The sequence below is a fragment of the Carcharodon carcharias genome, chromosome 4 (genome assembly GCF_017639515.1).
Source record: "Carcharodon carcharias isolate sCarCar2 chromosome 4, sCarCar2.pri, whole genome shotgun sequence".
In the NCBI taxonomy this organism is placed as follows: Eukaryota; Metazoa; Chordata; class Chondrichthyes; order Lamniformes; family Lamnidae; genus Carcharodon; species Carcharodon carcharias.
The window spans coordinates 201979176-201991514 of record NC_054470.1 but is presented as its reverse complement, the minus strand read 5'-3'; the positions used below and the strand labels follow the sequence as shown (position 1 = coordinate 201991514).

Sequence of the window (12339 nt, the reverse complement as noted above, 5' to 3'; positions counted from 1 at the left end):
CAGGAGCAGACATTAGGAAGGATGTGAAGTCATTGGAGAGGGTGCAGAGAAGATTTACTGGAATGACAGCAGCTAAGGGGTGGTTGTCCTTAGAGCAGCCAATGTTAAAGGGAGGCGTTCAAATTCTTGAATGGTTTTGACAGAGTAAGTAAAGAGAAACTATTTCTGATGGCTGATGGATTGATAACCAGAGCATGTGGATTGAAGGTGATCGGCAGAAGAAGCAGAGATGACATGAGGAACCGTTTTGTCCCTGTTAAGTTGCTGTGATTTGGAATGCACTCTGCCTAAAAGGTTGATGGAAGTAGATTAAATAATAACTTTCAATAGAGAATTGGTTAGAGTCATTTATAGAGCTCTGGGGAAAGAGCAGTTGAATGGGGTTAACTGGATAGATCTACCAAAGGGGCAGCATGGGAACAATGGGCTGAATGGCTTTCTTCTGTGCTGTATTTTTCTATGCTCAAAAAATGTGTAACCGAGCGTCACAGGGGCTTTATTCTGTATTTGTAGGAACACAGCATCCAGCCCCCAGAGGACATCAGCCAGCAGGAATACCGGAAAGGATGGAGGCTTACAAGTATACACACCTTGTCTGCCTGTGGTTGGTTCGTGGGAGTTTGAACGTGGCGATGAGGAGTATGTGAAGTTCCTAGAATTGTTCCTGAGCTACCTGTTGGAGAGAGACCGGATAGTGAATGAGGATCCAGCTGTCCCACTGCTGACCAGCTGCTCAGCCTACCTGAAGGAACTGGAGCTGAACTCGTTGGTATTCCAGGTTCACACCACTCTAAAGCGGCGGCAGAGCAGGACCAGAGCTGCTGGGGAGGTCTCCAGAACAAAGAGCAGCTCTTGCTTAATGTCCGAGTGGCATCGGAGCGAGAACCTGGGCTGCGGGGGAGGATCGAAACCCCCAGTCTCCTCCCCCGCTCCGGGGTTGTTCCACTCCACTGCCCACTCTGAAGTATTGTCAAATGAGCACAATGTCCACAGTTATTTTCCTGCTGCTGGTACTCGGGGCAGGGTGAGGGGCAGAGGCCTGTTTGGGTTAAGGTTGCACTCTTTGCCCCGTCAGTTCAATGTGTTCCAGAACTGGGCAGCTGCTCCTGACCCTGCCTGCTCCATCAAGAGGCCTGTGAGGACAGACCACACTCCCTGCTTGTCAGTGTTTGCTCTATTGGAAGAGGACCTCACTCCCGAGCTGGAAGTCAAGTTCCAGGGCATGGCGAAGCTGCTGGAGTGGATGATCCGATGGTCTGAGCAGAGGCTGCTCTGTGGCCTTCACAAAGTGGAAAAGTTACTGGAACAGAGCACTGCCATACGGGTCAAAACATCAATGCCTGCCATCCTCCGCTCCCTGTGGCTGCTAGACAGAGACCTGAAGACTCAGACACTGGACAACTGCAACCACAGGGTATGTTATGGTACAGTTTTCCCCTCTTGATTTCAGAGAATGGTTACAGCACAGGAGGCAGCCATTCAGCCCATTGTGTCTGTGCTGGGTCTCGAAAGGAGCAATTCACCTAGTGTCATTCCTCCTGCCTTTCCCCACAGCCCTGCATATTTTTTTTTTCCTTTTCAGATAATAATCCAATTCCCTTCTGAATTTCTACACTATCCTCCTCAAAGTTCACAGTGCTTCCAAGTTTCATATCATCCACAAATTTTGAAATTGCTCCCTATACATCAAGGTCTAGATCATGAAAATGGATCAGGCAGAACAAGGGTCCGAACACTGACCTCTGGGGAACTCCACTACAAACATCATTTAACCACTACTCCCTGTTCCCTGTCACTCAGGCAATTTCTCATCTATGATGCTGCTGCCCCTTTTATTCCATGAGCTCTATGCCTTTGGAAGTTGATGTATACACCACACCAACATCATTAGTGTCTGGAATTCGCTGCCAGAGGAGGTGGTGGAAGCAGGTACGATAGCGGTGTTTAAGAGGCAGCTTGACAAATACATGAATAGGATGGGAATAGAGGAATACGGACCCCGGAAGTGCAAAATGTTTTAGTTGACGGGCAATATGATCGGCGCAGGCTTGGAGGGCCGAAGGGCCTGTTCCTGTGTTGTACTTTTCTTTGTTCTTTGTTCTTTATTACCCTCATCAAGCTTCTCTGTTGCCTCATCAAAAAACTCCACAAGTTAGTCAAACATGATTTCCCTTAAGAAATTCATGCTGGATTTCCTTAATTAATCCGCATTTGTCCAAGTGTCTATTAATTTTATCCCAAATTATCATTTCTAAAAACTTCCCCAATGCTGTGGTTAAACTGACTGGTCTGTGGATGCTGGCTTATTGTTACACCTTTTTTGAACAGGGGTGTAGCGTTTGCAATTCTCCAGTCCTCTGGCAACACCCTGAGTCTAAGGAAGTTTGGAAAATTATGGCCAATGACTGCAATTTCCACTCGCTTCCCTCAGTATCCTTGGATGTCTGCAGTAAGTGTTTGCTTGAGGAGCATCGGCTCAGAGTCATTGAGCTGGAGGCTGAGCTGCAGACACTGCGACACATCAGGGTGGGGCAAAGCTATCTGGATGCTTTATGTCAGGAGGCAGTCACGCCATTTAGGACAGGGTCTTCTGATTTGGTCAGTGGTCAGGGACAGGAGGGTTTGACAGGTAAGGGGACCCAGAGGGCAGGAGCGCAGAGTGTGAGCCTCTGCAACTGTCCAACAGGTTTGAGGTTCTCTCGGTTTGTTTGGATGAGAGTGGGGACTGCAGGGTAGATGAGAAAACAGACCATGGCACCGTGGTACAGGAAGTCATCCAAACCGTGGGGAGCAAAAAGGAATGTAGTGGGAGTAGGGGACAGTACAGTGAGGGGGATTGACACTCTGTAACAAAGAGCAGGAGTCCATATGGCTGTGTTGCCTGCCCGATGCCAGGGTTCGGGACATCTGCTCAGGGCTGGAGAGGAATTTGCAGTGGGAGGGGGAGGACCCAGTCATCGTGGTCCATGTAGGTACCAACTGCATGGGCAGGATGAGGGAGGATGTTCTGCAGAGTCAGTATGAGGAGCTCGGCACCAAATTAAGAAGCAGAACCTCAAAGGTAATAATTTCTGGATTATTACCTGGGCCACATGCAAATTAGCATAGGACAAATAAAATGAGAGAAATGAATGTGTGGCTCAAAGACTGGGTGTGGGAGAAGTGGGTTCCAGTTCATGGGGCACTGGCACCAGTAATGGGGAAAGTGGGATCTGTACTGCTGGGACAGTCTACACCCGAACTGTACAGGGGTTGGTGTTCTATTGAGTCGCATAACTAGGGAAATAGAGAGGGTTTGAAACTGAATAGTGGGGGCAAGGGATCAAATTTGGGAAGATGTGGTCAACCAAAGAGTAGAGACAAGGTAAGAGAGAAATGTATTAATATGGGAAATGATAGGAAGGGAGGGACAAAGAGTAAACCAGCAGATAAGGCTAGACGCTACAAAAATAATAAAAGGACAAAACTAAAGGTCCTGTATCTAAACACATGTAGCATTCAAAACAAAACAGATGAACTGATAGCGCAAATGGAAATAAATAAATACGACCTGATAGACATTACAGAGACATGGCTATAGGATGATATAGATCGGGACCTGAGCATTGAAGGGTAGGTGACATTTAGGAACAACAGGAAGTTAGGAAAAGGTGGAGGGGTGGTTCTGTTAATTGATGATGGTATTAGCACATTAGAGAGCTAAGCTCAGGACTCCTTGAAATCTGATATGTAATTGGAAAGCAGATTGGTGCAGCTGATGTTTGTCCTGCTTTGTGATTGGTGCATCTGTTGTTAGTCCTGCACTATGATTGGTTTATTTGTCCCTGTGCTATTTTGAGCCTGGACTCTGAGTTTGGGCAGGATCGTGACCCACAGGTTTCACCATTGTCTTTCTCCAATGTCCAGACAGGAGACAGTGTGAATGGATTGTGATCAGGAACACTGGCCACCTATTTTGACCTGCAGAGACTTAGTATACAACTTGGTATCATCCATAGGGCGCAGAATCACATTGTGCTCCCCTACCCAATGCGCTCAGTCCCTTCCCCTCCTCCTCACTCACTTCACCTCCCCTCCCAGTCACCATTGCCCCTTTCTCCTCCAATTCACCCCTTCTCCTCCTCTTGTAGTTGCCCTTGCTCCCTTTCCCCTTCCCCACGTCCCCTTTTTCCTTCCCCTCACTCCCTTCCCCTCATCTCCCCTCCTCATTGTCCTCATTACTTCCCCTCCCCTTCACCTTGCCCCCTACCCCACCACTCTCCTCATCCCCTTTTCCTCCCCTCCCCATTGCCCTCATCCCTTCCCATCCCCCTCACATCTTCCTCTGTCCCTCACATCTTCCCCCTCCCTTACCCAACCCCCTCGCCCCTTCCCCCTATCGCCCTCACCCCTTCTCCCTCCTATTGCCCCCTCCACCATTCCCTCCCCTTCCCCCCTGGCCCCATTGCCCCATGCTATTCCCCTCCCCTCCATCTGGTCCCATTGCCCTGCCCCATTCCCTTGCTGCCTCTCTTGCTCCCTTCCCCTCGCCTCCCCCTCGCCACTGTTTCCTTAATCAACATCACTAAAATAGATTGTCTGATCCTTCCCATATTGCTGTTACTGGGAGCTTGCTGTGCACAAACTGGATACCTTGTTTCTCTATATAACAATGGTGACTACAGTTGAAAATTCTTCATTGGCTGCAAAACAATTTGGACCTTCCTGGGGGTGAGAAAGGCCCTGTGCAAATCCTTTTTCCCATTCTGAGCAATGGCCTTGTTGGATTGTTGTCATGTCTTGTTTACAGAAATCAGAGAGACAGCTGACTGTGTACCAGCCTGAGCAGCCCACCCTGAAGCTGGACAGGGAGAGCAGTGTGGACACGGGCTACCCAGGATCTTTGAGGACACCTGTCATGGACTTGGAGGCTGATATTGAAGGAGATGTTCGACCTTTCGTACCGTAAGTTTAGAAGTTTATCGTGCACATGGGCAGAGTTACTGAGCTTAAGGAGAGTCCGAGATGCAAGGCTGAGAGCCTTGAACCTTTCGGTGCTGTGAGTAAGTGGTGATTAAGTGTATGAGCTGCTATGGTTCTGTCTTGCAGTCATCCCAAGGACAGTCATGTGACCTTATCAGTGGGATAAGTAACATGGAGGAACTTGGAGCCATTTGTACTGAGAACATTGATAGTGGAGGTGGTTTTCTTGAGGCTTGTCCCATTTAAACATGCTATTTAGTTTCTACATCAATGATCATTTGAAGGATGGATGCTTCCACATTAAAAGACTCTATCTAGGTCCCTCATAATTTTAAACACCTCAATTAAAATCTCCCCAATCTCCCCTGCTCCAAGGAAAACAATCCCAGCCTATCCAATCCTAGTTAAAATTCTCCATTTCTGGCAACAATTTCATACACCTCCTCTATGCCCTCTCTCGTGTGATCACACCTTTCTTGTAATGCAGCCACCAGAACTGTAACTGAGTAAATGAAGCAAGGACTCAGGGAGCACTCAACAATGCAACTGGAATATGTGTCCTCCAGTCCTGGTATAAGGACACAGGTGATACAGATTTAAAATCTTCGGCAAGAGAAGCAGGAAGAATGTGAGGAGGAACTTTTTTACAAAACAAATGGTAATGACCTAGAACTTGCTGCACACGAGGGTGGTGGAAGTGGAAACAATCAATGATTACAAAAGGAAATCAGATGGACGCTTAAAGGAAACAAACTTGCAAGGTTACAGGAATGAGTGGGTGAATGGGCTGACTGGATTGCTCTGCAGAGAGCTAGCATGGACTCGATGGGCTAAATGGCATCCTTTTGTGCCATAAATAACTCGAGAATCCTTGGGCAGTGGGATTTCCAAACTCACCCGGGTCCTTACACACAAGGAAAGTTTCACAAGTTCAGTAAAGGCGCTGATGTCTTTGTCCAACCCAAAGCAGAGCCATGTTCTCAGGATAGTTTTAATACCAGGTCCTGCGTAGCCGATGGTGGGCAATGTCTGTGAGTGGGTTAGACTTAGAGAATGGTCACAGCACAGGAGGAAGCCATTTGACCCAAATATGCCAACTCCCTGAAGGAGCAACTCATCACTGCCCCTCTCCCGCCTTTTCTCTGTATATCTGCAAAATATTCCTCTTCAGAAAATACACAATTCCCTTTTGGAAGCCTCGATTGAACCACACTCTCAGGCAGTGCATTCAAGCTCCTAACCACTCACTATGTAACAAAGCTTTTCCACAAGTTGCCATTGCTTCATCGCCTCTGGGTGAAAATCCTCCAACTCCCTTCCTAACAGCACTGTGGGAGCTGAGAGAGCACACCACTACCTGCATCCCATGGACTGTAGCGTTCAAGAAGGCAGCTCACTACCAGCTTCTCAAGGGCATTTGGGGAGGGGTGATGCAGTAGTATTGTTGCTGGACTAGTAATCCAGAGACCCAGGGTAATGCTCTGGGGAACCGAGGTTGTATCCCATCACAGCAGATGGTGGAATTTGAATTCAATAAAAAATCTGGAATTAAGATTCTAATGATGACCATGAAACCATTGTCAATTGTCGTAAAAACCCATCTGGTTCACTAATGCCTTTTAGGGAAGGAAATCTGCAGCCCCTACCTAGCCTGGCTTACATGTGTTCCAGACCCACAGCAATTTGGTTGAGACAATCTTTTGCATCAAATCACTAAAAGGTCTAAAAGGAATGGCCTGTACTCCTGTACCTACACCACACAGACTGCAGCGGTTCAAGGAGGCAGCTTCACCACCACCTTATCCAGGGCAATTAGGGATGGGCAATAAACGCTGGCTCAGCCACTTACAGCTGAATAAAAGCATCACCTTAAATGAGTTGTGATAAGTTTTGGGGACAGTGAGGAGGGAGGATTCTGTGCCCTGAATCCAGTAAATTATTGTTGCCAAAACAAAACTTCTTGAAATCTGATACGTAATTGGAAAGCAGATCCGTGCATCTGTATAAAAACAAAAAGCTGCGGATGCTGGAAATCCAAAAGAAAAACAGAATTACCTTGGAAAAACTCAGCAGGTCTGGCAGCATCGGCGGAGAAGAAAATAGTTGACGTTTTGAGTCCTCATGACCCTTCAACAGAACTAGGTAAACATAGCTCTATTTCCTATTTTTACTCAGTTCTGTTGAAGGGTCATGAGGACTCGAAAAGTCAACTCTTTTCTTCTCCGCCGATGCTGCCAGACCTGCTGAGTTTTTCCAGGTAATTCTGTTTTTGTTTTGTGCATCTGCTGTTAATCCTGCACTGTGATTGGTGTATCTGCCGTTAGTCCTGCACTGTGATTGGTGTATCTGCTGTTAGTCCTGCACTGTGATTGGTATATCTGTTGTTAGTCCTGCACTGTGATTGGTGTATCTGTTGTTAGTCCTGCACTGTGATTGGTGTATCTGTTGTTAGTCCTGCACTGTGATTGGTGTATCTGTTGTTAATCCTGCACTGTGATTGGTGCATCTGCTGTTAGTCCTGCACTGTGATTGGTGCATCTGCTGTTAGTCCTGCACTGTGATTGGTGCATCTGCTGTTAGTCCTGCACTGTGATTGGTGCATCTGCTGTTAGTCCTGCACTGTGATTGGTGCATCTGCTGTTAGTCCTGCACTGTGATTGGTGTATCTGTTGTTAGTCCTGCACTGTGATTGGTGCATCTGTTGTTAGTCTTGCAATGTGATTGGTGCATCTGTTGTTTGTACTGCATTGTGATTGGTGTACACCTGTTTGTCCTGCACTGTGATTGGTGCATCTGTTAATTGTCTCGCGCTGTGATTGGTGCCTTTGTTGTTGGACCGGCGCTGTGATTGGTGCCTTTGTTGTTGGACCGGCGCTGTGATTGGTGCCTTTGTTGTTGGACCGGCGCTGTGATTGGTGCCTTTGTTGTTGGACCGGCGCTGTGATTGGTGCCTTTGTTGTTGGACCGGCGCTGTGATTGGTGCCTTTGTTGTTGTACCTGCGCTGTGATTGGTGCCTTTGTTGTTGGACCTGCGCTGTGATTGATGCCTTTGTTGTTGGACCTGTGCTGTGATTGGTGCCTTTGTTGTTGGACCTGCGCTATGATTGGTGCCTTTGTTGTTGGACCTGCGCTGTGATTGGAGCCTTTGTTGTTGGACCTGCGCTGTGATTGGAGCCTTTGTTGTTGGACCTGCGCTGTGATTGGAGCCTTTGTTGTTGGACCTGCGCTGTGATTGGTGCCTTTGTTGTTGGACCTGCGCTGTGATTGGTGCCTTTGTTGTTGGACCTGCGCTGTGATTGGTGCCTTTGTTGTTGGACCTGCGCTTTGATTGGTGCCTTTGTTGTTGGACCTGCGCTTTGATTGGTGCCTTTGTTGTTGGTCTTGCGCTGTGATTGGTGTTTTTGTTGTTGGTCTTGTGCTGTGATTTGGCGCATCTGCTTTCGTGCACTCTAACCCATGTGTAACTGCCTCTGTCGAAGGGTCATGAGGACTCAAAACGTCAACTCTTTTCTTCTCTGCCGATGCTGCCAGACCTGCTGAGTTTTTCCAGGTAATTCTGTTTTTGTTTTGGATTTCCAGCATCCGCAGTTTTTTGTTTTTATCTCTGTGTTTAATTGACTGCCACTGCTCTTCAAGAAATGCCTACCTCCTTGAAGAAGTTCTGTTCGTCTCTGCGACAAGATTTCCATATCTCTCTTTTGCCTTGTTCACCTTCATTGCTTTCCATTTCTCTCCTGGTGCTGTTCTGTCGAAGGGTCATGAGGACTCGAAACGTCAACTCTTTTCTTCTCCGCCAATGCTGCCAGACCTGCTGAGTTTTTCCAGGTAATTCTGTTTTTGTTTTGTAACTGCCTCATCTTGGTTCTTCTTTAAGCTCTGGCTAGTTAATGTGACACAGACTAGGTATAGAAGCTGCTGCTTACCTCAGTGCGTGACCCAGTATCACACTGGGATGGGTTTCATCTAGTGTGCCAAATAGTCAATGTGTTACCTTAACCTGTGCTACGTCACTGACAGGTCAGATGATGCAGAAGGCTTTCAGAAGCAGGATCTGAGTCACACCAATCTGAATCCTCCAGAGGAGCTGACATCAGACTCCGACAGTGGGACTGAAGAAGAGGAATCAGCAGGTGGTCCAGGGGGACATGCGGCTCACAAACAGGGTAAGTGTGTGTGGGTGTGAGCCTCGCGAGGGAATGTGAGAGAGACCTCCCACGGCAACTGGTGGGAATTAAAATCAATTAATAGATCTGGAATATAAAGCTAGCCTCAGTGATGTTGACCATGACAACTATCGTCAATTGTTGTAAAAACCCACCTGGGTCACTAATGTCCTTTAGGGAAGGGAATCTGCCATCCTTACCTGGTCTGGCCTACATGTGACTCCAGACCCACAGCAATGTGGTTGACTCTTAACTGGCCTGTGAAATGGCCTGGGAAGCCTCTTAGTTCAAGGTCAACAAGGGACGGGCAACAGATGCTGCTGGCCTTGCCAACGACACCCACACCCATGAAAGAAGAAAGAAGCTCTGGAAGGGTGTGTGAGGTAGAGTGGGCCCAGCGAGATACTGGGACAGGGAACAGGAGAGAGAGTAAATCTAGAACCCTCTACCTGAGCAGCTGTTTCCGTCTGTAATTTTAAGAAGAGATGGATCATATGGTCCATCGAGCCTGCTCTGCCACTCAGTCCAATCTTGGCTGATTTTGCGCTTTATCTCCACATTCCTGCTCACTCCTTTTATTCCTTGATCCCTGAGAAACCAAATATCTGTCTACATCAGCCTTAAATGTACACACAAAATACAAATTTGGAACAGGAGTAGACCATAGGGCCCCTTTGAGCCTGTTCCACCATTCAATAAGATCATGGCTGATCTGATTGTAACCTGGACTCCGCATTCCCATCTACCCCCGATAACCTTTCACCCCCTTGTTAATCAAGAATCTATCTAGCTTTGATGTAAAGATGGTCAAAGACTCTGCTTCCACCGCCTTTTGAGGAAGAGAGTTCCAAAGTCTCACGACACTCTGAGAAAAAAATTTCTCCTCATCTCTGTCCTAAATGAGCGACCCCTTATTTTTAAACAGTGACCCCTAGTTCTAGATTCTCCCACAAGAGGAAACATCCTCTCCACATTCACCCTGTCAAGATCCCTCAGGATCTTATATGTTTCAATCAAGACTCCTCTTACTCTTCTAAACTCCAGCTGATGCCTAGTCTGTCCAACTTTTCTTCATAAGACAACCCACCCATTCCTGGTATTAGCCTGGTAAACCTTCTCTGAACTGTTTCCCATGCATTTACACCCTTCCTTAAATAAGGAGACCATTGCTATACACAGCACTCCAGATGTGCTCTCACCAATGCCCTGTATAACTGAAGCATAACCTCCCTACCTTTATATCCAAATTCCCCTCACAATAAACAGTAACATTCTATTAGCTTTCTTAATTACCTGTTGTACCTGCATACTAGCTTTTTGTGATTCATGCACTAGGACACCCAGATCCCTCTGAATCTCAGAGCGCTGCAATCTCTCATTTTAGATAACATGCTTCTTTTTATTCTTCCTGCCAAAATGGACAAACTCATATTTTCCCACATTATTCTCCATTTGTAAGATCTTTGCCCGCTCAGTTAATCTATTTAACCCTTTGTAGTCTCCATATATCCTCTTCACAATTTACTTTCCTACCTATCTTTGTGTCATTTAGCAAATTTAGCAACCATTCCTTTGGTTCCTTCATCCAAGTCATTTATATAAATTGTAAAAAGTTGAGGTCCCAGCACGGATCCCTGTGGCTCACCACTTGTTACATCCTGCCAACCAGAAAATGATCCATTTAGGCCTACTCTTTGTTTCCTGTTAGCTAGCCAATCTTCTGTCCATGCCAATCTATTACCCCCTACACCATGAGCTTTTGTTTTCCACAGTAACCTTTGATGTTATTAAATGCTTTCTGGAAATCTAAGTATGGTACATCGTCCAGTCCCTCTTTATCCACAGCACATGTGACTCCTTCGAAGAACTCCAATAAATTAGTTAAACATGATTTCCCTTTCACAAAACCATGACGACTCTGCCTGATTACCTTGAATTTTTCTAAGCGCCCTGCTATAGCGTCTTTAACATAGTTTCTAACATTTTCCCTGTGACTGATGTTAAACCAGTTGGTTGATAGTTTCCTGTTTTCTGTCTCCCTTTTTGAATAAAGGAATTATGTTCGCTATTTTCCAATCTAATGTATTCAATGGTGGAGCATCCACAAACCTCTGGGGTAGAGAATTCCAAAGATTTGCAACCTTTTGAGTGATGAATTGTCTTCTCATCTCGGTCCTAAATGATCTGCCCCTTATCCTGAGACTGTGCCCAGTGTTCTAGATTCCCCAGCCAGCTTCCGCCCTCTCAACCCCCATCAGAACCTTGTATGTTTCAATGAATCACCTCACATTCTTCTAAACTGCAGAGCATATAGACCTAATTTATGCAGCCTCCCATCATAGGCCAACCCTCTTATCACAGTGACCAATCTAGGGGACCTTCACTGTACTGTCTTCAATGTAAGTACAGGTGCAGTACCCCAAATCTGGCTGTCCAAAAACTGGACATTTTTCTCTCAGCCTACAGAACCCGGTGATTGGAGAACAAAAATGAATAACCACATCGTCTTTGAAATACAATATGTGGTTATATGGGTGCTTACACAAAACACATTCTTGAAATCATTGTAACCACTGACCAGTATTTTTTGGCATCCTCACTCTGAAACCTGGATATTAATTCTAAGGAACTCGCCTCACCGAGAATATCTCCTGGGTTAATACAGGTACCCAGGAGGGATTGCCAACGTCAGAAAGAGAAGATGAATCAATCTGAAAGTAAAATGTTTATCCTTATCTCTTGCCTGCTTTCAGCTGATCCAGTGAGTAATCCAAAATCTAGGAAAATCTGAAATCTTGTACAGTGTCTGTCCCGAGGGTGCTGATTTTGGACAATGGGCCTGTTTATCTTTCCTTAAACACCGGAGACCAAAACTGCACCCAGCATTCCAAGTGTAGTCCCACCAAAACCCTGCACAATTGTAGCAAGACTTCTTCATTTTTGTCCTCCAATCCCCTTGCAATAACATGCCATTTTCCATCCTAATTGCTTGCTGTACCTGCAAGCGAACTTTCTGATTTCATTGTCTGACTACACCTAAGTCCCCCTGAACATCAAAATGTACAAGTTACACAACGTTTAAAAAATATTCCACCTCTCTACCCTCACCACCAAAGTGGATAACCTCACACTCCCCTACATTATACACCCGTCTGCCCACTTGTTGCCCACTCACTTAACCTGTCTATATCTTTGCAGCGTCTTTGTGTTCTTC

The 12339-nt window shown here is 46.3% G+C and overlaps 1 protein-coding gene across 1 annotated transcript in view; it reads left to right on the top strand.

Annotated features, from left to right (window-relative positions):
- Nucleotides 1-12339, top strand: part of cplane1 (ciliogenesis and planar polarity effector 1) — a 217567-nt gene that overhangs the window by 50090 nt on the left and 155138 nt on the right. Inside the window, exons 16-18 of the mRNA XM_041185379.1 lie at nt 514-1414; nt 4790-4944; nt 8980-9125. Of these exons, the coding sequence (XP_041041313.1) occupies nt 514-1414; nt 4790-4944; nt 8980-9125 (1202 nt within the window). The remainder of the gene's footprint in view (nt 1-513; nt 1415-4789; nt 4945-8979; nt 9126-12339) is intronic.